At 38.1% G+C, this 27,971-nt stretch overlaps 1 protein-coding gene across 1 annotated transcript; it reads left to right on the top strand.

Annotated features, from left to right (window-relative positions):
- Window positions 1-72: 72 nt before the first annotated feature.
- On the top strand, window positions 73-24,758 carry MKI67 (marker of proliferation Ki-67). The gene is made up of 16 exons (XM_050899079.1): window positions 73-113; window positions 1,125-1,238; window positions 2,750-2,831; window positions 2,913-3,028; window positions 3,542-3,611; window positions 4,494-4,572; window positions 6,451-7,959; window positions 8,289-8,527; window positions 9,257-9,680; window positions 11,797-11,912; window positions 12,118-12,289; window positions 12,379-12,513; window positions 16,433-17,709; window positions 18,853-18,928; window positions 19,442-22,549; window positions 24,071-24,758. Exons 2-16 carry the CDS (start codon window positions 1,147-1,149, stop codon window positions 24,220-24,222), a joined length of 7,647 nt encoding a protein of 2,548 aa, XP_050755036.1. The 5' UTR covers window positions 73-113; window positions 1,125-1,146; the 3' UTR covers window positions 24,223-24,758.
- Window positions 24,759-27,971: the final 3,213 nt, after the last annotated feature.

Raw genomic sequence — 27,971 nt, 5'->3', positions numbered from 1 at the left:
GGCTTCTGCAGCTCGTGTGGCGTTTTTCGCTTGTAGGAGTTGGGGGAAACTGTGAACAGGGCACTTCGTTTGGGTAAGGAAAACTGAAGACTGCGGTTTCCTGTAACGGACAGGTAAAGGCTTTTCTTAAGGCTGTCAAATTTGTCCTAGGGTGTGTTTTGTTTTGGTTTTTTTTTCAGCAAGTGTTTTATCGTATGAAACTCGGCAAAAAAGTTCAGAAGGATCGCTCTTAACTACATTAGGTCCCTTGTTTTTAGCTTGCCACTTTCAAATGTGTGATATTTGATAGTGCATTTTATATATGCTTTTTCGAGGATTCCTTGTACTTCGTGGCACTCTCCTATTTCTATATGAAAGAAATAGCGTATCTGGTTGTGCAAACGCTGTGGGTTTAGGTTGGGTTTTTTTTTTTTTTTTTGGCAAGTTAAACGCCGTTCCTTCCTTTGCTTTCTTTGTACGTGCACGCGGAGATGCACTTGCCACCCTCAGCTCTGTCGGCGGCCTATCACGAGATCCTAGCAACCGCTCAACTTTCAGCCTTCTTTTCAGCTGTTTTCCTGCGAGTGCTGCTTCGTGGCAATGCCACCGTTTCCTCCTTTTTCAGGGGGATACAACTAGAGTCGGTTGGTCGCTGTTTACTTTAAAAACAAGTCTGAGAATTTCCATGTGGGTAAGAGAATGTCTAATGTCTAGGTTTAGGTGAGGAGGAGTGACTGTTTACATGAAAATAGTTTTAAGTTGCTTATGGGATGAGATATAGTATGTGTTGCCCCTGAATCTTTGCAAAGGCTCTGATGGGTAGCAAATACCTATTGCGTAGGTAAAAGTAACATAACTGAGTTTACATGAACACGTGATGACTGCTCTTGCCACCGTGTATAAGCATCAGTTTCTCCAACTACGTAGTGCCTTCAACTTCCCGTGTATGATTACAGTGGTTGCTCACGGTAAGTAGGTCCCAGTTTTCTACACAGGCGAGCACATGTAAATGGCACTGAGATTCTTCTGCTGTACATTGGAAAATGTCTCTTGAACAGAAGTAAAAAATAAAAAGTTTACGTTGATTTACTTTCATAAATATGTAAAGCGTTATTTGGATGAGTAATTTTGACGTTCTTTTATAGGTAAGATTCCTTACATTTGAAGATGCCGCTCTTTGGGAATATTGTTGTAATTAAACGGAATGGGACTGATGGAATTAGTTTTCCACTCACTGCAAGTTCTTGTTTATTTGGAAGGTGAGAATTAGCTGAGTGCTTGCAGACATTGAAATAATATTAGTGATATTTTTCCTGCAGATTGTATCTTTTAATACTTACTTGCAAAAATAAGTGGTTTTTTGTGAATGATGTACAGGGGAGGGAAGGTGATATTGGACTAAGGTTAATCGTAAGACTAGAAAACTGAACTTAGTTTTTGTTACTGCTTTTTGTCCTTTCCTTGCCAGAACTATTTTTTTTTGTTGTTAAAGTTTCTGGCCAAAGGAAATCTGGGGAAGGGATTAAAAGTAATACACAGTTGATAAGCAGGTGATGGCATTCTTTTATCCAGGGGCAGATTCCAGATAATTGACTAGTGAAGAGCAGCGAGGTACATGGCTTGTATTCAACCATCTTCATTACATCAGTGCTCTTCTCAATTTTTTTTCTTTTTTAAATTTTTTTTTTGGTTCTCCAAAACCTCAGTAATGGAATATGTCAGCCAATATCTAGAATTAATATTAAAAATTAATAAGAACTTATACCTCCTCCTCCAATCTTGAAACTCACTTTGACTTATACAGTTGAGTGATAGTGGGTTTTGAGCTCGATCCAGCTATTTCACATTAAAGGATAAAATTAATATACCTGAATGATATATGTGAAGACTTGACTAGATGATCTTACTATAAATATACTTAAAATAAAATGTTTTTACTTCTCTTAAACTAGGTCTGTTCAGCACTTTACTGACTGATAGATATCTTAAATATTATTCAGTCCGGAATCAGATTCCATAGTGAAAGTCTATGGGAAGCACTCCACTGTCAGTAATACTGTTCTTTGGCTTCAGCAGAGCTGCCCAGACAAGTGATACTTAATGGTACAAACATTAATTTCTGCCAGCTGCATCAGTGAGAGGTGTCAGGTACTTCTGTGAACAGTACTTCTGGTATGATAGTTCATATGTTTGCTGCCTAAGACCTTCAGCATGTCAAAAGCCTTAGAGATTAGCTTAAAAAGAAAGAAAGAAAGAAAAAGTCTGTACACTTAGAAACACAGCTTTCACTTACTAACAACTTTTAAGAAGGTAGAAATGGCTATCCAGGTGAGACCAAAGGTCCATCTACGTAATACTCTGAGAGTGATCAGTAACGAATGCCTAAGAACGAACTTAAGAGCACGTGCTGGTATTTTCTAGAAATATTCCACAAGTCTTCGGCAACTTGCAAGTTGGGAAACAAGTAATCTCAAACCACCAGATGCCTGTTGTAGAGTTGTCTCTTTCAGCTTGTTGTGAACTGCTTTTTTCAGAATTTGAGTATTTCACGTATTTTTTCTGATATGGATTCTCTGATGTTGTAGAAGTGTGAGCTCCTGTTATTTTTCGCCACAGTTGAAAGACTTAGGTAGTTCATTTTCTTCATATTACCAAATTTAAGAAAGTATCAATTATTAGCTGAAAAGTTGGGAAATCACCTATTTCTATAGCAGTCAGATTTTTCTGCCTTTTGTGCGTCTTGAAACTCAAATTGCGTTTTCACCCACAGGAGAACAGAATGTGATATTCGCATCCAATTGCCTCAGGTCTCAAAAGAACATTGTAAAATTGAAGTAAATGAAAACAAGGAGGTAAGGTACACATATTTTAATGACATATGCATTGCATTGTTGCATCTCATCAGGCTACTAACATGTTTGTTTCATTTTTAGGCAATATTGACTAATTTAAGTACAGTAAATCCTACGCAGCTGAATGGCGGTTGTTTTCAGCAACCTGTACCTCTGAAGCATGGAGATGTGTTAACTATTATTGATCGTTCTTTCAGGTAAGTGCCAATGACAAACTGTTAATGCCTCAATCCTAGAATGTGTTCTGCAGGCAAACAATGCAGAGAGCTTTGTGGACGCCGGCTCTTACTGCTGGATGAAGATACAGAAGATGGCTGTAGATAAATGGGAAAAATTAAAATGTCCTTTTACCATCTTCAGAAACAGAAGTTAATCTAGTTTATTTCATATTTCTTTACAATGTCTTATAGACCTTCTTCAGAAAGCAGGATTGCTTAAAGATATTTTTTTGTTATCACTTTTATATTACGTTAAGCTAAACCAATAAAGATAGAATTGTCTAGAGAGATCATTTTGATTTTGTTTCTAGGGTAGTCATTTTTAGGGGAAAATTTAGAAGTATTTTGATGTAGTTAAAGCCTTTAAAAGTGATATGTGTGTATTGTTGGGAGTGGACAACTATTGCTAGGTCATTTATCTTAGTAATGGGAATTTAGTCATCAGCTATTTGACAAAAAATGGTTGTCTTACTTTTTAAATATTTCTTCCAGATTTGAATATCCTCTCCAATCAACTCCAAGAAAGAAGCGTTCTAGATCTCCGAAAGATGAAACACTGCAGGTAATTTTGTGGCCATAGGCTTATTTATTACAAGTACATTGGTATTAGTAGTGATATGGTATTCTATTTCCTTGTTCTGTTTTCTTATTAGGAATAATTTTTCAGCCACAGACTACCTTTCTGTTTGAAAATACAAATAAACTCCTTCAGATAAATACTTTTTAAAAAATTAATAATTTATTAATTTTAGACTTGTCAGTTTCTGGTAATAGATACTTAATAATCCGTGATGTTACTAATACAGGTAAAAATTAATCCTTAGCTTTTTCAAAGAGAAGATGGGATGTAGGAAATGCAGAGTATGGGCCTTGGATATCCTTGTACTTTAAATGGGGAGGTTTGCCCTAGAGAATGAGCGTTCTTTTTTCAGAAATAATTTGTTGTTCTAAATGCTAGTACACTAATGTATTGTTGGAATTTATAAATATCAAACTAAGCCTATCTTTTAATAATTTATTGTCATTAGTTTCTTTTTTTGTTCTCAGAAAAGTTTTCTCCCTTAAAGGAGAGTACTGTGGCTATTGAAATTTTTTTTTTCTTTTTTAATGTTATAGTTCTCTTATTTAAATGAAAAATTTCCACTAGGTCTGGTAAAAAGGTGAGATTCAAATGTGCTTGTATATATTCTTATGGTACAGCTGCTTTTAGAGCTAATAATTTTAATGATAAAGCAAGACTTAAACTCTTGCTATATAGGGCCTTAAATGTGTATTGGTCAATGTTCTTAAAATTTGAAATATTCTAGGATTTCATGTTAATACTTTTAAGCCCGTTTAGTAAACAATGCATATACTTTTATAAATCTAGTGTCTTTCAATATACAGTTGAAAGCTAAACTGTAAAATATTTGTTGCTCCGCTGTAATATTGTACAAATTTACAGGTTCTTCATGTTCAGCAGGTGGCAGAGGTGGAATTATTACACAAACAAACTTCGGGATCTAAAAGTCTTCATGCTTCAGGTTGGTACCTGTTTTACGGCGGCTTTGTTTTCTTCTTCCCCCTTAACTGCATTTATTCTTAGCATAAGAGGAAAAACAAGGTTGAAAAGAGCAAAAGAAATGTATTTTAAGACTTTTCAATCTGAGTACAATATACCTTGCTATGTCAGTGTACTGTCTCATCATACTTAGATGCTGTGATTTACCAAAGCTAAGTCCTGCCGGGAGAATTCGGTTTAATTGCATCCTGATAAATGGGCAGTAACTGTTAGCCTAGAATTGGCAAAATCCATCTATATTGCTTTAAGTGATTTGTGCAAACTCCGTTTATGAAGATTATAGCTAAGAAGGGAGTTCAGTACACCAGCTTTGCAGATGTGATACAAATGTCAGTTGAAACTGATAAGTGAAACAATTGCCTATTATGTTTTACTTTTCAGCGGCATCAAGCAAGTATAACACGGCAAATTCACCTTTGATTAAAATTTAACTTGCAGTTCTCTGCTGATCTAGAATACAGCTAGATCCCTTTTGAGCAAATATTGCATTATCTCATGTATTCTTTCCTAATAAGAAATTGAAACAGGTATAATTTTGGAGATATATAGGAAGGGTTAATTTTGCTGATTGAAATAGTAGTTTACAATAGCTGTTTCATGTAGACCCAGTAAAAATCTTCTAGAGCTACTAAGTCTGGGTAGTTATAGACCATGGACTGGTTAAATACCAGGACTTCACCTTCCTATCCTTCTTGTCTTAAGTAACGCTATTTTCATGGGAAGACACAAACCCAGGCTGTTCCAAAGTGTTCCATTTCAGTGGGTTGTTGTGAGCACATCTGTATTCACAGGATTTGGGTGATAGGCTCCCCAACACCGTCCTACGATACAACGGTCTTTGCTTCGTTGTTCTATCAACTTTAAGGGAACAACTTGTCAGCTCAGTAAAAAAACATACTGATGTATTTGTCTGCAGTTGGTAAAAGCTTTCGTAGAAAGATCCAATTTCCTGTTCTTTTCCATGTCTCTCTTTGCCCCCCCTCACTCCTTTTCCCCTTTCCTGGAAGATAATTGACAGGCTTTTCCTTGTATGTCAGAGTCTCTACCTTCATCTTTACATGGATTATTTCCCATCACAATTAAGCAAAGTCAACATGTATCAGCATTTGTTCCGGCAGGCATTCATGCTGACATAAAGTAGAGTTGAGAAATAGACCTTGTAGATGCACAGATGTACACGAGGTCTCAGTTTCTCGTGGCTTACAAAGGCACTTCTCATCAGATGAACTCTGTTAGCTTGCACATACCCCTTGCTCACGGAAAACGTGAAGTGAAGCATGCTACCTCAAGCTTCCTTGGATGCGGTGGAATGGCAGCACACATGCAATCACTTGCTGTGTCTCATCTGGGAAGTGGCCGCTTGCTTTATTGTCTGGCTTTACCCTAAAGAAGCATTGCCACAGTTCAAGCAATATAGCACCTATGTAAATGCAGGACAAAAACCAGGTTGAATTGTGGTAAGCTGACCTAAATGGTTGTTTAATTCTATGCTCATAGATTTGTCTTGTGGCAGCCCAGAAAGATGTATGTGAGCCATTGATTTCAAAGAAAAACGAAAGTGTGAAATACCAAGTGCCTTACTTGAATATGGGATAAATTCCAGATTACAACTTAAAATTGATGTTAAACATTTAGATACTAATGCTTATATTATGAGAGAAATTGTTATTGTTAGCAGAGCTTTATTTACAGTAGTGTATCCTGGACCCTGGTTGACAGTCTTGGGAGAGGACAGGAAGGAATTTTTATCTGTATTTATGGAACTCATATTTGTAGTTCTGCAATTTTTAAGTAACTCTGCATCTGTATTACTTTTTGTTTTGCTTTGCTTACTTTGTAGGTAATGCTGAGTGTGAAGAAAAAAATGCCAATGAAAATAAACAAAATACAGAGGAAAATATTTCCAAAGCGTTACCCTTCAAACTACAAACACCCAAATCTTCACACAGAATACATCAATCTAGTAAAAAGCAAAATGAAATGTCTCCCTTTAGTAAACTCTATGAAAAACTGAAACATGAGATTGAAGTAAAAAAACCTGTGCAAGAGGGAAATGGATCTCAACAAGCTGCAAAAGAAGATGGTAAGAGTGTTCTGCTAGAACCAAGTGCTCAGATTTCATCAAGTTGCGTTTCTGACCTGGGAAGCCTGACTAAAGAAAAAGAAATAGGCAGAAGTGAAAATGTTGAAGAATGTAAAATAAAAATAAAGCAAGAAGTAATCAGTTCAGAATTTAACCAGATCTCAGCTGTAGGAAGTGCTACCAAGAAGAGTTTTACCAGAAGTCCTCGAAATTCTGTTTCAAAGGAGATGTCAAGAGATATTGGTAAAAGAAGTCACCTGCAGGATCATAAGGAACTAGGTACAGCAGGCAAATCTAAAGGTACTGAAGTTGCAACCAAACCCAGTAAGGAGAATGATGGAAATGCAGTATTTTCACTGAAGCAGTGCTCTATAGAATGCTTGGATTATGCAGATAAAATGAAAATACACAGCTCTGCGATAGCAGTAGATAAACTAGCACAAAAAACTAACACGACAAATGTTTCTGAAGTAGATAAATATGTTCTGTCTACACCAACGCCCAGAAGGAAGAGTCCTCGGTCTCATTTCATATCGCCTACCAAAGAAACTAGTGGAATGAATCCTGTAAATACTGATACTCCAACAACTCGACGAAGCGTGTCATTGAAACGTAAGTCTTTTTCAGAAATTTCAGCTGAAACTCAAAGGGAAGATTCAGCGTGCAGAAATGATAGCCTCAAACAACTGCCTTTGGCAGAAAATAAGTGCTTAAAACAAAGACGAAATAGTAAACAACATACACCAGGAAAACCTGTAAAAGAAGAAGTGCTGAAAGAAATTTGCGATCAGGCAAACTTTAACTCAGAAGAGGGGCATTCTGAATCTCCTACCTCTTTTTCTAACTCCAAGAGTCCCAGAAGAAATAACAGACAAAGTAAAGAATTATCAAACAAAAGTGTCCATTCAGAGACACTGGCTTCAGAAGAGTTAACATCAGAACTGGCATCTCCTGCTGGTCAGAAATCTGATTCTGGAAGAAAAAGGGGTAGGCCAAGGACCTCTGGACTGCTAACTGAAAAAGCATTGGAGACAAATACTGTTCAAGAACATCACAATAAGACTACAGACAGAAAAGACAGTGGAACTAAAGAAGAGCTGGCCGCAAAGGCGTATCCCCAGGAACAAGATTTGGAAGATGCCAGTGTTATAAGACCTCGTAGATTGTCATCAAAGAGAAGGTCTTCTGGAAGTGCTACTGTACTGAAAGACGATGAGGCTGTCTCAGAAATGAATATTTCTGGCCTGTTGGCTGGAGAAGAATCAGGTATATATATATTTAATCCCCTGCCTTGTTTTTGTATTTGAGAAATTCTCGTAGCATTTTTATGAGAATTTTTCCACTTACATAAAATGCGGAACCCATTGCTGACATATTAGTTCTAAAGTATTTGTCATGTAGTTATATTTGACCATAAAAATACACAATAATATGTATAAAAGTTTACTCAATTGAATCTATTTCTCTTTAAGGTAAGTTACCTTCTGATATGTTTCCAACTTTAAAATGCACAAGTAAGCACTGTTTTCTATGCTGGTTAAAGTGTTGACTTGGATTCTTAGATAGATAGAAATATTTTCAATTGTTATTTTTAGGCAAGACGAAAAGAATATCTCAGAAGAGGAAAAGTGGTGATTTGTTACTTCAGCCTTTAGGAAAAAGAAAGAGGGTGTCTTTTGGTGGTCATCTAAGTCCAGAGCTTTTTGATAAAAGTTTGCCTCCCAACTCACCCCTTAAAAGAGGCGCGATTCCTGCGAGACTGAGCTTACCGTTTGGAAACTCACCGCGTGCCGTTCTGAAAAAGGCTCAGGGATTGAAGCACTTTGCAGTCCAGGTAAATGTTAAGACTAATCAAGTTGCTAAGACAATTAATGTGGACAGAATTTATAAATTCTAAGACTTCTAAAAATTAATTAAAAATTAGTAGTAAACCTTGTTAAATGTATGTTGGGAAGTGGAAAATTTAATTGCAAATTCAAATCGTATTTAAAATTAGCAAATTTTAATCAACATTTTTTTAACTCCTCCATTGTAGGAAAGGGCTCAGCTTACCCTTTCTATCTACCTGTCTTTATACAGGAGGTGTGTTTTTATTCACCTCATGCTATTGCTCATTCTCATGCATGTACGGGACTATATTTGTGTATGTTTGTGCTTAGCAGCAGTGTCTATAAGCTCCAGTTTACCATAAATAACAGAAAACAGAACAATAGTTTCTTGCAGACTGCAAGCTACTGCCACGTGGTTTGGCTAGAAGTTTGAAAACATTTGCTGTTGATTTAAACTAGTTAAAATGTGTGTAGTGTACTTGATGTGAACAAAACTTTTGAATAAAGTAGAATTATAAATTCAGTTAATTTATTCAATTGAATTTGCATGTGTCTTGTCAGACTTTTGAAATTTAAAACTTGTTACAAGTTTGTTTTCAGAGAATAACATTTCAGGCTTTTTCAAATGATCTGATGATATTTTATACTGTTGTATTTACTTGTCAGAGATGTAGATGAGCATTTGTAGTTCAGCTATGTGCAGTAACACTTTATGTATTTTTTTTTTCTACCAGGAACTTTCTGAACATTTGCAGAAAGAAAAAATTTCACCAAAAAACTTGCCAGCCCAGAAGTGCCCAGATGCCTCATCCCCTGCCTCTGGGAAGGCAACACCTAAATTTAATTTAGGCTCTCCAGCACCTTACACAAAAGGGCGTTTCTCTGTTTCTCAAGTCACGACACCATTACCAATTGCAGAAGAGAAGGATGCTGTTGCAGAAGACATGAATACAAAGGAGAAAAATGGTGCCCGAGTGAAAACACCCAAATCTTCTCACGTTAACCAAGATGATAAAACCTTTTTAACGGCTACACCTGACAAATTAACAAGCAGTGCACAACTCGCTTTGAAGGTCACTCCCATGAAGAGGAGAAGTGGGGCTGTAGCAGTTATCAATGCAAAAAGAAGAAGTGGTGCCTCTAGTGCCAATTTACTAGGTTTGTTTCAGCAGTTAATTTTTAATATTAATTTTAATGCTTTAAAATGCAGGAACAGGACTGAAGTAGGCCTATTATTTTGTTATGCAGAGGCCACCAACTGATTGGCGTATCTTCTGACTTACTGGTTGTTGGACTTATTGGAAACAACTGGGAATTGCAAAGTGTTAGATTCGCTCGTATTCATAAAGCAAATTACTAAAGCATATATAAAACCGTATTTAGAACACATCTTAATGTTCAGAAGCTGAAAAATGGTGGAATTAAGGTTCTCTTTGCAAGGTTAGTTGCAATAGTGATCCTTCAAGTTCAAGTAGTATTGACCTAAATCAAATTTTGTATCAATTACATCAATTTTGGTTTGAAAACGTGCACTTTATAGCAATCTAGCTTCAGGTTGTCTTCTTTGTGCCTTTTTCTATAGACCGTTCACAACTTTTTTCCATGGGCTGGACTGCACTTAACTGTTGACAGTGGTATAGAACAGATATAATTAAAAAATAGGATGATGACTGGATGTTAATTTGAATATTTTGAAGTTGAACATTTGGATTTGAATGTTGAACACTGGTTTGAAATAGTTTTGACAGCATTGGAAACGTTATGATAGGGGAGCTCTGGTTCTTGAAATTTCTATCTTTGAAGAAACTCACAAATAAGGTGTCTTTTGTCATCTGTTCTCGGAAGTTAAATCAATTTGACTCTTGAAAAAGTCAAGTGTAAAGCTTCCCACCGACACCACCATTCACCCAGGAATTTTTATTACCCTCTACTATCTCCGTTTTTTTGTAGTGTCATTTCGAAATTTTGAACAACGTACTACATACAATGTCCCAATGATGGTCTCTTGTTATTATTATTACATGATGAGATAAAATCACAGACCTTCACAATACTTCCTGGTTAATACAGCTGAAAGTTGTATTAGTCTTTTAGTGAAATAAGTGGGTTTTTTTTTCCGGTGGCTTTGGTTTTTTTCGTTCATTTTAGTAGCAGAAGAGTACTTTGCAAATATTAATGACATACCATTTTTCACCACCTCTCTTTAGTGTGTAAGTGGTTTTTAATATCAGTGCATCAGTTTCTTCTGTAATATGAAAAGAATACCACAGTTCTTAAAAAATTTTGGATGTCTACTTTGTATCCAAAATAAAACTCTTTGTGTTGCCCGTGCTTTTTCAGATAATTTGCTGCATGCTTGGCATTTTTCTATGTATTCTGAACACCAGAGCAATGACAGCTTTTGAAAGTTCTTTTTATTTACAGACTTCCCCCAACTTGCACAGCAATTCTGACAAGAGAATAATAATATCCTTTTCTTCAGGAATGGCATTCCCCTTTTTATCCCTACTTAAAAAAATAATAATTTCTTTTATATGATCCCTGTCTTCTCATAGCCTATTTCTGAAGTAAACGAGGCAGATGTCCTACCAACTTACAGCTTCATTTATTACACAGCTGTAAGTAATTCCCCGATTCCTCTGCTGTGTACAGAATGATGCTGTGATAAAGGTAACCTTGCTTTGGGAATTTTCAGAGTATGTTATAAGGAGAAGGTGATATAAGAAAAAATTACGGAAGGTCTGTGTAGATCTAAATGCTGTAAGCAGTATAAATAAATAATTTCCTGACTATGAAATTCCTTGGGAAGGTGGTGAAAGAAAAGCTGGATATGGTTCACTTAGAAGCCATTTCTCTGATGTTAAATCTCATGTCCCACCAGGGAAAAGTTCAGGTATAATAATGAACGAGACTGAAAGACTCACGGCAAGTTTCTGTTGGGAAAAATTATTTCCTTACAAAAGAGTGAGGACAGAATTGGGTCAGCATTGAGTTCTAGGATCTAACATCTATTTGACACTGTATGAAGCTTTTTGTTGTTGTTTTGTTGTGGAAAGCCATACTGGGTACTTGGACACTTGTTAAACTTCAGCTGAAATTGGGTCTTCTGATTGAAAGCATTTCACAGAGCACTTCAGTATAGGTGTTGTCAGATGATACAACAACTACTTTCCTATGCCTGACTGCAGCAAATCCGTTGGAATCAAAAAATAATTGTGAACTTCCATTTATACAGCTGAGAATTCAAGCAGTTATTTTTTCTTCTGCTTTCTAGTTGCAAAATCTTGGGCAGAAGTGGTAAAATTAGGTGTTGCAAGACCACAGTCAAAGACTGTTAAAAAAACTGTCAGAAAAGGAAGATCCCTAAAGAAGATAACCCAATCACCAAAGGTATTCTTTTTCTTTTTCATGTTTCTTTTTTTTTTTTACATAACCACAAAACAGCTTGTAGGTATTTTGCTACAGAAGCTGGAAGCTTCTGAGCTTTTAGTATGATATTACAATGGGTGTTGATGTCTTTATCACAGTGTATAAGAAATGTAGATTTTATATATAAGGAATATTTGTTTACTAACTTTTTTTTTCCTCTGTGCAGACTTCAGAAAGAAAAATAAAAGGTCATTTTAGCACAGGTCATGCAGAGTCCCCTGCTACAATAGTTGTAGGTAGAGCTTATTCCACCACAGTCAGAACAGCTGGACGGGTCCCTAAAGTGGTAAAAAATCCTATCTTGAAGCTAAACATGAATATGGACGAAAGCTTCACAGGTAAGTTTTTTAAAGTCTGTTGCTCACACTGCCAACTCTGTAGTTCTTTTATGAAAGCATATGCTCATTTCTCTGCATATAATTTACAGGAATGACTGAAATGTTTCAAACTCCAGAAAATAAGAGTGGAAAAACGTTACCTTTGGCCACTGTTCAGAAGACTGATTTTACACCAACATGTAGCGCAGTGGAAATTTCTGAATTGCACACCCCTGAAGAATCTGGTATGTTTGTTATTTGAAAAGAAAGGGAATGTTTAGGTATATTTAGGGGTAGCAGTGTAGTGGTGTGTCTGCTGCTTGAGACAGTAAGTAGTCTCAGCCTAGGCAGACTTGATGTATTGAGATGAAGCGTCTGGCAACCCATAAAAGGAACCATTGATTTTTATCACGTATTAAAAGACATTTTTGTAGTTCCAGTTGATTTTTGAGTAGGTGTTATTTTCTTATTTGTTCTATTTGGTATGAAACTTCAAAATGTTGAAGTATTGTTTCAGGCAAATCTTGTGCTGAAGCATGGCACTCTCTTAATCAGTTGTCTGTGGATACATCTAAATCCAGTGACAAAGTTTCATGGTAGGGAGAGGTTCCTGTGTAATCTTGCAGAAAAAATCTATTTAAAATTTTTTTGAAAAGGTGTCAGATTAGAAAGATTTGTATTAAGATGGTACTTTGCTGTACATCTTTTGCTAATAACCTTGCTTACAGTCATTGTGTCCCTGTATGACTCAGAATTCTTGAAATTAAAATTCTGTTTTGCTAAATTAGAATTTAGCAAAACTGAGCATCTACTAAAACACCAAGAAAAATCAAGAATAAATCCTGCAATATTTAAAATAATAATAATGGTTGAAATGTATTTTGGTTTATTTCGGATGTTGTGGAAGATAGGCTTAGGTATAACAAACCTTGTTACAACTTCAGAAGGGAGTCCAGTACAAAGTGTTTTCTTTGAAAAGGAGAACTAGCAGAGTGATCTTCATCCACTTGAAGATGTCTGTGATCAGCTGTTATTTATCCTGTTATTTAGTGCTTTCCTTAAATCGGTGGGCAAGCCCTTAATCTTAGATTCTATACACATCGATCCTTTTGTACGTCATGAATGCTTTAGTTTCATAATTTAGGGAATATGGATTGGAAAAACTAGTTTATTTCTTAATTCTGCTGGACCAGGAATTTGGAAGGACTTGAACATCATATGATTAGGACTTGACAGGATAGGAACTACAAAGGCAAGTTATAGCTAGATCCTACAAGCCTTGATTAAAAACTGACATCAGCAGACATGCATACTTTATTTCTAGTTTGAAGATGAGGGTTATGCTTTTAAAACAAGCAAAGAGATCGTTTTAAGATTAAGATTATAGTTGTAGTTAAGGATAAGGGACTCCTAGAGTTAGCCTGTGCCTCCAGCCTGCAGTACTCTTACTCATTACTGGCCTGCAGGTAGAGACTCATTAACTGCAACTCTCTGAGCCTGGTCATCCAACCAGTTCTTTATTCAACCAGCTGCCCATTCATCTAGCCTGTAATGTTCTTGTTTAGATACCAAAATATTGTGGGAGACAGTGTTGAAAACCTTGTTAAAGTCACATTAAATAATAGCCACTGCTCTCTTTTCATCTACAAATCTGTTCTTTTCATCACAGAAAGTAATTGGATTGGTCAGCTGTGATTTTCCTCTGATAAATTGATGCTGACTGTTCTGAATCGCCCTGTTCTTCCTGTGCCCAGAAGTGTGTTTCAAGAGGACCTGCTCCACTATTTTTCCAGGGACCAAATCGAAGCTAGCCTTTCAATAGTCAAGGCTTGGTTTTGAGTATATTGTCCTGGAAATAGCATTTCTGGCATTATAAATTTGGTCTAAATTGTGTTTCAGGAAGAAAATACAACTTCCTCTAAAACCTTCTGTGAATTGTTCTGACCAGACTTTTTTCCATAATCTTTCTTTTGTTTCAGTACTCTTTTGCTAGTGGGAGGAATGATGGCTGCTTCTATTGAGCAACAGCATGGTTATGCTTGTTCTAATGCTCATGCTTACTGTGCTAGGGAATAGCAAAGGAAAATAATTAGTTGGCACTAAACAGCCAGAGAAATTCACTTTTTCCCAAGCTTTTCTCTTGATTATCCTTTTCTGCTATGCATGATGAGCAGGGCGCAAAAGAATTCAAGAACTCCAAAAGTCAGTGCCTTTACAGGGACCATAATGAGTATTTGTGAAAAGTGTCTTTCCAAGTACAAGCCACGTGCAGCCTGAGTGTAGCTGGCCGATGTTATTGCAGGATCCTCTATTATTTTTCGACGGTCTTGGAAGTCTGGAGAGGTCACAGTTGACTGAAAGCTGGCAACTGTTGTCCCAGTTTTCAAGACGGGTAAGAAGGAAGACCCTGATGATTACAGGCCTGTCAGTCTCACTTCAGTGCCTGGTAAAATTATGGAGAAGGTTAATCTGGGAGTTATTGAAAAACGCTTGAGCGAGAACGCAGTCATTGGTTGTAGCCAGCATGGGGTCACAAGGGGAAAGTCCTCCTTAACCAACTTCATTTCCTTTTATGACAAGGTCACCTATGTAGTTGACCAAGGGAAGCCAGTAGATGTGGTGCTTTTGGATTTTAGTAAAGCTTTTGATACTGTCACAGTATCCTTCTGGATAAAATGTCCAGCACGCAGCTAGACAAGCCCATAATATGCTGGGTGAGCAATTCGCTGATGGGTCGGGCTCAAAGAGCTATAGTAAATGAGGTTACATCAGGCTGGCGGCCAGTCACCAGTGCGGTCCCCAGGGCTCAATTTGAGGGCCAGTGCTCTTTTAATGTTTTTATAAATGATCTGGACGCAGGAATCAAATGTACATTAAGTAAGTTTGCCAATGATACTAAACTAGAAGGAGCTGTGGACTCCCTTGAGGGTAGAGAGGCCTTACAGAGAGGTCTTGATAGACAAGAGAGCTGAGCAATCACCAAACGTATGAAATTCAACACGAGAAAGTGCCAGATTCTCAGCCTGGGATGGGGTAATCCTGGTTATACATACAAATTGGGGGACAGAGGCTGGAGAGCAGCCCCGTGGAAAGAGATGTGGGGTTTTGGGTTGATGGCAAGTTGAATAGGAGTCAACAGTGTGCCCTGGCAGCCAAAAGGGCTGACCGTGTCCTGGGATGCAACAAGCACAGCATCGCTAGCCGGTTGAGGGAGGTGATTGTCCCACTCTGCACTGCACTAGTGCAGCCCCACCTCGAGTACTGTGTGCAGTTTTGGGCAACTCAATAGAAGAAGGACATCAGACTACGAGAGTGTGTCCAGAGGAGGGTGACCAAGATGGTGAAAGGCCTTGGGGCAAGACTTATGAGGAGCAGCTGAGGTCACTTGGTTTGTTCAGCTTGAAGAAGAGAAGGCTGAGGGGTGCCCTCATTGCAGCCTACAGCTTCCTCAGGGGGGGCAGCGGAGGGAGAGGTGCTGATCTCCTTTCTCTGATGAGCAGTGACAGGACACAAGGAAATGGAATGAGGCTGCATCAGAGGAAGTTCAGGCTGGACACTAGGAAAAGGTTCTTCACTGATAGGTGGTCGGTCCCTGGAACAGGCTCCCCAGGGAAGTGGTCGTGGCACCAAGCCTGTCAGAGTTCAAGGAGCATCTGGATGATGCTCTTAGTCATATGGTTTGGTTTTAGGTAGTCCTGCGAGGAGCAGGCAGTTGGACTTGATGATCCTTATGGGTCCCTTACAACTTGAGATTTTACAAAAATCTCTTGTCATTTTTTTCTTCCTTGGTGTCGGAAAGGTCAAGTGTATGTTCTTTAATGTGAAAATTTCTGATTTATGTCTGGTATTGCTTCAAAACACAAAGGTAATTGCAGTAAAAAACTTGCACCACTAGAAATTTTAAGGACAACAGAAAACATTAATTTTTATATCAGATTAAATAAGAACAAATAATCAAATTTTTTTATAGTCAGTTTTTTAAATGTATGCTGTGCCTTGTAGAAGCTAATTACCAAATCAATTGTTGATGCACGTTTTTGGATTTTGATTTGTAGAAGGCTCCAGCTGTTTGAATCCATTTTACTTAGTTACGCAGCAATTAGAATGCTTGGATTTTCTGCTTAATTCTTTTTCCAATTTACATAAATCTACTACTTATTTCAGGAGAGATGCTGGTGTCACCGTTAAATAGTTCAGATGCTTCAGAACAGAAACAAGATATTCCAGGCATTTGTCACTTTCTGAGAGAGAAGGAGTCTCTAAAGTCTATGTTTGATGCAATATCCACAAAAACTCCTGAAAAAAGAAAAGCTATGCTGGAAGAAAATATTAGTAGTGATAGTTTGTCCATAATTCCAGAAAAACAAGCATCTCAGGTGAAATCAGGAAGTAAAAGGAGGACTCCAAAGCAGAAGTTGGAGCCAGTTGAGGTCGTGTCAGGCATCAAGCAGCTTTTAAGGACCCCAGAGCAAAGGTCAGAACCAGTAGAGGCCTTGTCGGGCATCAAGCAGCTCATGAAGACCCCAAAGCAGAAGTCGGAGCCTGTAGAGGCCTTGTCGGGCATCAAGCAGCTCATGAGGACCCCAAAGCAGAAGTCGGAGCCTGTAGAGGCCTTGTCGGGCATCAAGCAGCTCATGAGGACCCCAAAGCAGAAGTCGGAACCTGTAGAGGCCTTGTCGGGCATCAAGCGGCTCATGAGGACCCCAAAGCAGAAGTCGGAACCTGTAGAGGCCTTGTCGGGCATCAAGCAGCTCATGAGGACCCCAAAGCAGAAGTCGGAGCCTGTAGAGGCCTTGTCAGGCATCAAGCGGCTCATGAGGACCCCACAGCAGAAGTCTGAGCCAGTCGAGGTCCTCTCAGGCATCAAGCAGCTCATGAGGACCCCACAGCAGAAGCCAGAACCAGTTGAGGTCCTGTCTGGCATCAAGCAGCTCTTGAGGACCCCACAGCAGAAGCCAGAACCAGTTGAGGTCCTGTCTGGCATCAAGCAGCTCTTGAGGACCCCACAGCACAAGCCAGAACGAGCTGAGGTCCTGTCTGGCATTAAGCAGCTCACGAGGACCTCACAGCAAGAGTTGGAACCTGTTACAGATGAAATTGCCTTTAACAGATTGCTGAAGACTCCAGTACAAAAAAGGGAAGCAGTGAAAGATGTGGCAGGTGTTACTTTAATCGAGAAAACTCCAAAGCTGAAATATCAACCAGTAGAAGACATGATTGGGGTCAGCCGTATTTTCAGGACACCAAAGGAAAAAGTTGAACCCATAGAAGATATGTTTGGTATTAGTAGATTAATGAAGACTCCAAGAGAGAAGTATCAACCAGTTGATGATTTTGTGGGTCTGCAAAGGCTTATGGCAGAACGCAGGCAGAAATGTTCCGATTTTGAAGTAGACTATGTTGGAGTTACAGAAATGTTTGATATACCAGAGGAAATTAAGGTAAAATACTTTCTTTAGCTTTTGGAAGGATTGTATTTAGACTTTGAAGTCTGTGGTTGAAATGAATTCTTAGACCTCCTAGTATGACATATTGTATGTTACAGTACTTCAAATATGTCATGCCCATAACCTCTGGAGGAAAAGGTACCTTCTAGAAAAGCACCTCATGTTGATTTGAAAACTGTAAAGATGGCAGTCTTTTTTCCTTGGTAGCTTTGTCCAGGTGAATTCTCCCCTGCTAGAAGACATAGCTTGTTACAAATTTGAATTTGCTCCTGTTACGTTTAAAGCACTCTTTAAATTGCTTACAAACTATAAGCAAATTCTTTCTCAGCCTTCCTTCTCATAAGCAAGGCATATGGTTAGGTGTTTTGTTTTGTTTTGTACTGCTGCTTCATACCCTGTAGATTTAAGTTTTAAGCTTTCTTTTGTGTCTTTGAACACATCCAAAAGTGTTGAGCTTTTGACAAAACATGTTACCATGTGGTCAGTTGATTGCTCTCTATGCCCCTAAGTCTTTCATTCATTGCTTCCTGAATGGATGCCTATTTTATAGAGATAGCTGTACATTTGCCTGTGTTAACATGTATTTTCTTTGAAGGAACCCTGTCTAAGTAGTTAGTGAAGTTGCTCTGGGTTACTGTTCTGACCTTATAATTCACAGCTTCATCACTTTTGTCGTTTGTGAATTTTATTAGTATTGATTTTTATGTTCATTCTCAGATCCATAGGTAAAATGCTGAGTATCGCTGGGTTTAGTGCTCATCAGTGTAGAACTACGGTAAAACGCTACAAAACACTCAAATGATTCGGCTTCAATACCCCGAATTCCTTTTGAGCACTCATTTTAGACACTTGTCAGCCAATTTAATTAATACTTTTTTTAACTCTGTGCAGTGTTTGTTATCTTTCACTTTAAAAGCTGCTACACTAGCTTAGATGGCAAGTATTAAGTTTGATATATTTGTGTGCTAATATCAAATATATGGATGCAGTTATAAAACCAAGTTGATTTCATTTTTAGAGAAAAGTATTTGACAAGACTTTTTTCAAATATTGCTATACATTAATTTTGTATTGGTTCACTCCATTATTTCTTGTCCTGTCAGACATGCATTTATTGATTATTGTTTATTCCCTTAGGTCAGATCAGTAAATGTTACGGATTCTAAGCAAGAAGATACTGCGCCTCCTTGTACTAATTCCAGTCATAAATATGGTAAGTACGAATACTTTTACTTTAACTGGAGGAATAATGAATATACAAGGTAATATATGTTATTATGAAGTTTTAACATATGTTTTAAAAATTCCAAAATATACAGTGCGAAGTGTGCATAGCTCATGGAATTTGTGCAGTCATCCCTAATCAACACCAGGTGCTGGAATTCTATTGGTGTAGAAGTAACAGTGTAGTAGTTTGTTGGTGTGGTAACGCTGGCATCTCCAAACACACCCGTGTAAAAACCTGATGTTAAGGTCTCCACTTAAAATTATCTTTCTTTGCAAAGACTTTCAAGAACATAGCTTAAACCTGTGAATGTTACCTACCAAATAAACTGAACATCTTTGGTCAGAAGCCTGGCCTTTAATCTAGGAATTGGTTAAAATCTTTATTTTAAAATTAAGACTATTGAGTGTGATTTGTTTGAGCAAGATAACTCGTATAACTTCTGTTTGTGCTCTTTTCTATGTAAAAAATTTGAATGGGGGAAAAAAAAACTTGTTTTAGAAGATAAAGGAAATATTTCACAAGGTGAAGATTCTCAACAGAAGGAATCAACTAGTGAAGACCAGTCTACCCAGAGACCAACAAGGGGCAGATCAAGGAAGACAGTACATCCTGCTTCAGCAAAGCAGTGTGAAAAGGATTTGAATTTAAAAGAATTGCAAAGTCTGGAAAAAAAGAGCACCCAAGAGGAGATGGGAGAGACGAGTACTTCAACTTCAGTAGCTAAAAATGAAGGAAGAGGAAGGAGAACAAACCGTTGTGTACAAGAAGAAATTGTTTCGAAGCACCCTGATCAAGAAAAAGTTGAAATTGTTTCATTTGTGGAACCACATGGAGCTACTCAAAGACCAGGAAGAGGTAAAAGGAAAGAACTGAAGGAGTTAAAACATCCAAGTGAGAATCTTGAGTCTTGTGGCAAAGATTCTTCAGTGCTACGAAAAGAACCTGCAAATATGAAACAGATTTTGCAGGAGTATGGCATCAATGACATATTAGAAACTGAAGATGATCCAACTATAAAGACAGTAAGTGTATCTAGTAGCATTCAAAATGCAAATTGTCAGCTGCAAACAGGTTTAAAAAAACCTGAAAACAAATCTAATGAAGGTGGTGTAGAAGACAGTGAAGAAATGCTTCTGTCACCTAGGAGGAGGTCTAGAGGAGCAAAAAAAGTAGAAAACACAGAACCACTGATTCCACCTAAAAGAGGAAGAAGAGCTAGAAATGACCAAGTTAAACAAGCTTCTTCAGAGGACCTTCATGGGACAACAAGGAAGCTTCGTAAAGACCCATCAGCAAAGACGATACAAAGAGATGAACAGACTTTCGACAAAGATACTGAGACTGCCACAGCAGAAGAATCTGAAAATGGAACTAAACTTGAAATAAAGATAACAGAGAAGATGAAGTCTTTAAGAAGTGCCAGAAAGCACTTAACTGAAGTAAAAGCAGACATTTGCAGGATGACACTTGAAAATATACAAAACATTCAGAAAACTGAGGAAACTTCAACTGAAACTGATCCTGAAACACAATCACACATAAAAAATGAGATTAAAGTATCTCAGGGAGATGAAACAGAAAATGCTCAGGAAAATACAAAAGAGGCATCTCAAAGATTAAAGACAGAGTCACCTTCTGGAGAGACAAACAAAATGGCAGTTACTGCTCTGAACTTGGAAGCAAACAGAAGTGCAGTACAGGAAACAAACAGAACTAGAAACAGGAGAGGCAAAAAAGACTCTTTGGAGAAAAAGACTGATGAATTTGCCAAAGATGTGAACAACCTAGAACTAATTGCTCCCAAATTTAAGTCAGAAACAGAAATGGACGAATCTTCTCCCAAAGATTCTTTGGGCTCTGTTTGCGTCAAGAATACATACCGAGCCACAAAGGACCAGAGCAACCCAGCTGCCACGTCAATACCAGCTGCAAACAGTGACAGTCTTGCTCATAGCCGTCAAAAGCGGACAAGAAATGAACAGGGAATACTTACACCAAAACAAACTGAAATCCTGCAAGAGAATCAAGCACAAAAAAAAGGAACGGCGTGTAGAAGAGGTAGAAGTAGAAAAGTTAATTTTGAACTTGAAGAAGCCAGTTCCAAAGCGGTTGGAGGAAAAAGGAGCTTACCTGGGGATGACAAAGGAATGACTTACAAAGATGGTCAACATGAGACTTCAGAAAATCCTTCTTCCCAAGTAAGGAGGAGCAGAAGAAAGCAAGTTGATTCCATTCCACAAATAGCTTGTTCTACCTTTATGGAAAAACAAACATTAATTGCAGATCATAGTAAAGATAAGGCTTTTGTAAAAGAGCAAGATTCAGCTTTGGAAGCTACTCCCTCTTCGACAGAAGACAATCCACTGAGACGAGGGAAAAGACGAGAGGTTGCTGCAGCATCACAAACATCTAGATCTCTTTCTATCAGAAAAAGACGTGGGTTACTAGAAGGTGATGATAAAAAGATGTCTGTGAGAGAAGATCAAAATTCAGCTTTGGGAAATAAAACTTTGCAGGCAGAAGCAAATGCATCAGCAAGGGACAAAAGGAAAAAGATTGATCTAACAGCAGAGGCAAAAAGTTCATCTTCTCTCCAGAGAAAATATGGCTTGTCAGAAACTGATGATAAAGAGGAGGGTACTAATGAAGAACAAAATATGCCTTTGGAAACAGTGTTCTGTGCAAAAGAGAAGCCATTAGGAAGGGGCAGAAGGAAAGAAACTGCTCTGGCATCACACACAACTAATTACATTTCTCTTAGAGGAAAACGCGGTTTGCCAGCAGATAATGGTAGAGAAGAAGCTCCTAAAGAAGATCAAAATGTTCCGTTAGAAACTTTTGCTTCATCTGCAAAAGAAAATCAACTGAGAAAAGGCAGAAGGAAAGAAATTGCCCTCTTGTTAGAAGCCACAAGTTCTACTTCTGTTCAGGGAAAACAGGGCTTATCAAAAGAAAGTGGTAGAAAGAATAATTACGGGGAAGCAAAAAAGCTGGTTTTGGAAAATTCTACTTCCCAAGAAAAAATGGATCTTTCAAAAGGGAACTCGAGGCAAACAGTCACTTCACTGGCTGTTAGTTCCACTTCACTTCAAAGTTTGCCAGAAGATGGTAAGAATGAAACTCCTGAAGAGCAACGGAGTATACTTTTGGAAGTAGCTCCATCTGCAAAAGAAAATCCACCAAGAGTGGGCAGAAAGAAAACAATTTCTTCCATATCTGAAGAAACTAGTTCCACTTTTCTCAGGGAAAAACCTGGCTTGCCCAAAGATAGAGGTCGAAAGAGGATTCTTAAAGAAGGTGAAGATACATCTCTAGAAAATAATTCATCCAAGGGAAAAACAAGGCAATTGAGGAACAAAAGGAGAAAGGTAGAATTCAAATCAGAGGCAGCTACTTCTACTTCTCTCCGTAAAAACGGCGACTTGCCAGAAAACGGTAACACTTTAGAAACTCAAAATGTGTGTTTGACATCCACTGGTTCTGAAAAAAAAAATCAGTCTGGAAAAGGAAAAGAGGTTAACCCTATACAACAGGCAACTTCCACTTCTCGCAGAAGAAAATATCAGTTGCCAGCAGATGGCTTAGCATCCAAAAAATTAAAATCAGGTGAGGCAAGAATTTGCTTTCTATTTTCTAAGTATGGCTTAGTTATGTATAGATATAACAATAATGCGTACAAAATTCTGGTATTACCGTGGGCTGCCATGCTCTAATGTAGAGAGTAGGTCTTCAATATAGCAAGGTGTCTTATATAAACAAGATGTTTTTCCTAAGTAGAAGGGATTGCTTTTATGGGATATGACGTGTATTCTTCCTCTGTTGGGGTATTCAGATGTCTTTGTGCTCTTCTATAATATATTCTCACTTGATCCATGACAATAAATTATAGTTTAGAGTAAATACAGCAACTAACTTAGATGCAGAAGAAGGTGGTAATGACAGAACACAATAATCACATGTTTGTAGCACCCATTGTTCATCTTGTTTTCTCCTAAATACCATCCAAGATCCTGGCTTTATATCTCTGGGTTTTGGAGGACCTTTACTAGTCATCAGCTGTTTTTTGAAGTTGATGCTAGAAGGGCTTGAAGCTGTATTTGAGCTAAAAAGACGGCAAAAGTTTGATGCGTCTCCCATTTCTTCCTTTACTGTTTTGCTTTCCCAAGCCAACAGAACTCTTGCTGCAGACATCTGAAATGTTCCCTGGAATTTTCAGCTTGATGTGATGTAACTTAAAAACTACCATGATTCAATTAGAAAATATTATCAAATAAATGTATGCAAATAGAAAGAACAATGAATCTTTAGAGCTACATCTTGAGGAATTTCCTGCCAAATTGTGTTAAAAACCTTATCGTGATTTGACCATGCCTTTTGTTTCATTTCTCTTTGGCTCTTTCCCTTTTCTATTGCACGTGCTTATCCTCGTATAACATGTACATCTCTTTTGCCATGTATCTGTCTTGGTTTATTGAGTTTTCTTTTGTTTCCTGTTACACGCTTGCTAGTTCCTGCTTCCTGATACTGCTATATGTATTTGCCAAATGATTGATCTCTTCTGATGCTTTACTACCTGCCTGGATAGTTTCTCTTCCGGGGAGGTCATCTTTCCCCACATGGATTTTAGTGACAGTTTGTATGTCTGGTGCTCGGGTTGATGCTTATCTCTTGGAGTAGCTTAACTTTTCTGTGCTATCTCGATACTTACATAGGTGTCTAGTCTTTTCTTTGCATTTAAAAGCCTGACTTGCCAGCTTTATCTGGACCATAAACCAGTTACTATACATTCATTTTTGCAGGATTTTTCTTTGGTGTAGGATATGTTTTAGTTTTACATATCAGTAGAAGGAATTTTAGCTAAAATGGTAGCTAATTGGTTTTGGTGCTCTCATTAATGTTAACCTACTTTCAGAAATAGCTGTAAGTCCTCAGGGATCTATCTTAAAGGATATTGGATGTGCAGAAGTATGGGGTTTGTAACTGGTTTGTTGAATTCATAGATGTAATCTTTGGAATGTAGTCATTAGGGACACTTCCTTTAAAAACAAAGTAACTGAAGATTGAATTTTGTATAAAATGTTTGATTTATGATACAAATTTACAGTTAATTTTTTTGTGTACAAATAGAGAATGATGAAAATAGATTGCTACAAAAAGGAAAAAGAAACAAAACTCACGAAGAACTTGGCGAAGAGGATGTAAGGGCTACTCAGACTGCTGGAGGAACGGACAGGAAGACAAGATCAAGCACAAGAACAAGTGCAAGAACGAGAAAATAGTCTTAATAGTCCCAGAACCAGTTTTTAAATAATTCAGTAGTTGAAATTGCAGTTTTTTAATGTGAATTGATTTGCACTTGGATTTTAAGCTCAGATTTTGTAACGCAATCACTGAATTTTGATATTATCAAAATATATTTCTTAATGTGTCTTCAGATACAACGTAGATATCTGTTTTAATAGATTTGTCTATGTATAGTGGTTCCTAAACCATGGGGTGTTTGTGCAAAACTGTGCAAACATAAAAATCTTTTTGTAACAGTATTTATCCCCCTTTTTCTGTTGATCAGTACGGCAGTCAGGAAGCCATATTACTTTACTGCCAGTTTAATTGTAAGCTATGTTCTGCTTAAATTTTCATGTGCTTAAGTCTTATTTTTCATTACAGTTTTGTAAATATTCTTCTAAAAACTATAGATGTATTAGCAGAACTATTATGCTGAAATTTTGTTAATTTTTAAAAAAAAAATCTTTTTAAGTTCATTATACTGAGAAGTGCAGATTTGTAAGTCATTAAATTTGTAAACAATTTGGGACTTGTGTGTTTTGTGTTCTTAAGAACAGTTACGAACGTGTAATTACTACTGTCCTCTTACAAGCATATTTCAAAGATTCATCCTTCCTAGCCACGTGGCGCGTTTTTGAAAGCGTACCGTGGGTTTTCTGCAGCGCAGACGCTTCTCTTGTGAACACGGCCGGACTGTGCAGCACATCCATGTGTAAGTGAGCGTTGGTGAGAGAGACAGGAGCAGTGAGTGTGTGACGTTGTGATGTTGCCCCTTTTCATAGAGTTGCAATTAATGTGGAGTAGCTAGTGTGGTTTGGAGACCATTTTTAGAGATCAGTGTCTGCAGCGTACGGGTAATAGCCGTGTGCGTTTGTCTTCAAGGCTGGTGGCTTCCTGTTACTGTATTAAATGCAGAAAGGGAGAAAATTAATCTTGGGCATCTGACTTTTGTGCAGTTTTCAGACCAGAGTTAAAAGGTTACATTTTTATTGAGTACATGAGGAGTTATAGACGTTTCTATGGAAGGACAGTTGGATGCTATGTTTGGCTGTTCTTGTTCGCTCTTCTTTTTCGGAATGATAATGGCCCTTTCTTCAGGTCAGTTCTTGTTTGTGAAGTCTGTTCTCTTTCTTCAAAATCCAAAATAGTCAGATTAAGTAAGGAATGCATTGGATGCTGTCCAGACATTCAGAGCTCAGATGTGATTATGATATTAAGATTTTTTTTTTTTTTTTAATTTAGGTGGATTTTTTAATATGCGGAATGTGCTATGTCCGTATCCATAGTTTTTTAAATGCTTTGGGCATTTTATCCTGTTATAATGCACTTATTTTTTCTATACTTCAATTCTAGTGTGTAGATTTTAAGTGTAAGATGCTATAGGTCTAGTCATATTTTCAAATTAGCTCTGTTGCTTCCTGCATGTGTTTGCTCTACCACAGTTATATGCTTTCCACTGACCAGTGGATGATCTGTTCCTCTTGAAATAGTAGCAACCCCCCAAGCCCTTTTTGTGATTAGTGTCAGCACTTGGTGATGGTTATTGCTTTAGGATTGAGGAGCCTTTCCTCCAGCTTTGATTTCAGCCTTCTAGATGTGAGGAACATCTTTACTCAAAAGGTTTAATTGGGCTATGGCGCAGGAGTTGTGATTTTCCTAACTTTCAGGTCATGTAGCTTCATGCGTCTTGTCACAGCAACAACCGAAGCAGTAGGTCTGGACTGTTACTCTCGAGAGTTTTTCGGAATTGTACCTGTTTTATTGGATCTATATTTATATTAAGTCCCAGCAGGCTGAGCATCTTCTCCAGTTTCCTCTCACCCTACAAAGGGGTGGTCTCTTTCTCCTCACACTTGGTTCCTGGCTCTAAGTCTATCTAACTGCAAAACAGACTCCAAAACTCGGCCTTCATGAACCTATTTCTTTATCAGGCCCTACTGGCTGCTTCCTAGAAGTATACCCCCTTGTTTTCAAAGAAGCCGAGAGACTATAGCCATCGACTGTTTCACAGAAGGGAAGCGCGACAAAGTAACTTAACATTTGTCAACCCCTTGAAGTTAATGTATAGGGGATCACTTTGTCAGAACCCCATTACCACTACAGTGCACATGACGAGGTTAAAAAAACCCGCAACACCTAAGTGTTGCAGGCACTGCTGTGGGTTTAAATCCCTAAGCTATGCTATTATTTGAAAGTTGTGCTAAAAGGAAGATTTTTATTGTTGGCATCAATGTTGTATCATTTCTTACTCTGTTTTTCCTAACATCTGACATTCTAATGGAAAAGAGGGTCATTGTTGCCTACTAGCTGAATTTTTTTGCAGAAGATGGCTAGATCTCAGCAGAGAACAAAGGGAAGAATTAGCAACGTACAGTAATAAATGACAACGTGCAGAGAAAATGAAACGCTGAGCGGCATATCAAGGTAAATGGGTTGGAGAGCACTGCTGTGCTATGCTTATGTATGTGCCATTGTATTAATCTATGTATCTTATGTTGCAGAGGATATTTCTATTTGGAGTACTCTCATTTTCCTTGGCATTCAACTCCTCAAATCATTTATGCATCTGTGCTATCCTGTTCGCTGTCTGATCCATCTGAATGAAAGTTTCTGCTCAGAACTTGGTGTTTCTGCTCAACTGCTGCTCAGCTTTCACATTTACGTTCCACTGAGCCATAAGGAGTTTTTCCTACTGCGTGTCCTGATTGCGTAAATACAGCAAGCTCTCCTTATTTCGGCTTGGTAGCCTTCGCTATGAAATGTGGATATAAAGAGGAAATACAGTAATGCTTTAACCTCTTGAGGCTTTTGATGTAAGTACCCTTCTTCCAGGTGAGCCCCACAGGCTTGCTGGTTTTTCAGCTCACATCTGTAAATTTTCTCTGTTCTCAGAGTTATGTAAGAGAAGCACGTGCCTGTAAGTGGCTGTACCTCTCTTATCTTTTCAGTCTTTAATATCATTCCATAGTTATTCAAGGCAGTAATTTCTGGCCTAATGATAAATCAAAATCTTAAGGCAGAGGCCAAGACGTTTTTCCAGAACAACAGAAAACAGTGCTGAAGGCTGTTGCTCTGTGAGAAAACGCTCCATTTTTAATTGCATAGCATGCAACCGTTTCTTAAAATTATAATGGGTCACACCATCTTCTCTAATTTAGATAGTAAGCATGCAGTGGTGAAGCATCCTCCATACCACAGGAGAACTAAGCCTTGTGCAGGTACGTTGCGGGATGCTGGTAGAGGAAGAATACTAGGGAAGTTTCCACTACTGCCGTGAAGTAGTTGCGTTGTTTTTCATTTCAGCCCTGCTGCCACAGTGGTAAACCATGGCATGTTGGCAACCTGGGCTGGTGAACTACTGCCTATAATTCTGAGTATCAAGGTATCTATTGCACGTTCAGCGTAAAAACTAGCTGTGATTAATTAGAGACAGATGCCTGAGCAACTCTGGTACGATAGGCTAAAGCATAGGGAGTACTTGAGAGTGCTTTGCAATTTACGTGCCAGTTCTTGAACTCTCAGCTGCAAATAGGATCCAAGTATTGGCTGTACTGGCTTTTTTGTGCAGAATTGTGCATAGCAAATAGATTGTCAGCGAGATCAGCAGACCAGTGTACTTACTGGGTGGCCTTACAGGATATGCAAAAAAGACATTGTACATACACCTGCTTATGGAGATACATCCAGTGCACAGGAAGATTAAGACCAGAAACTTTCCAAAGCAATAGATACGTCACAGCAA

This window comes from Gymnogyps californianus, chromosome 6 (assembly GCF_018139145.2).
Source record: "Gymnogyps californianus isolate 813 chromosome 6, ASM1813914v2, whole genome shotgun sequence".
NCBI lineage: Eukaryota > Metazoa > Chordata > Aves > Accipitriformes > Cathartidae > Gymnogyps > Gymnogyps californianus.
The sequence above is the reverse complement of the archived record's forward strand: the minus strand, read 5'-3'. Positions and strand labels throughout refer to the sequence as shown.

Coding starts and splice junctions, on each gene's coding strand:
- MKI67 (XM_050899079.1), top strand. CDS start 1,147: ATGCCGCTCTTTGGGAATATTGTTGTAATTAAACGGAATGGGACTGAT. Junction 4,573..6,450: donor TAAAAGTCTTCATGCTTCAG/GTTGGTACCTGT, acceptor CTTACTTTGTAG/GTAATGCTGAGTGTGAAGAA. Junction 8,528..9,256: donor TGAAGCACTTTGCAGTCCAG/GTAAATGTTAAG, acceptor TTTTTCTACCAG/GAACTTTCTGAACATTTGCA.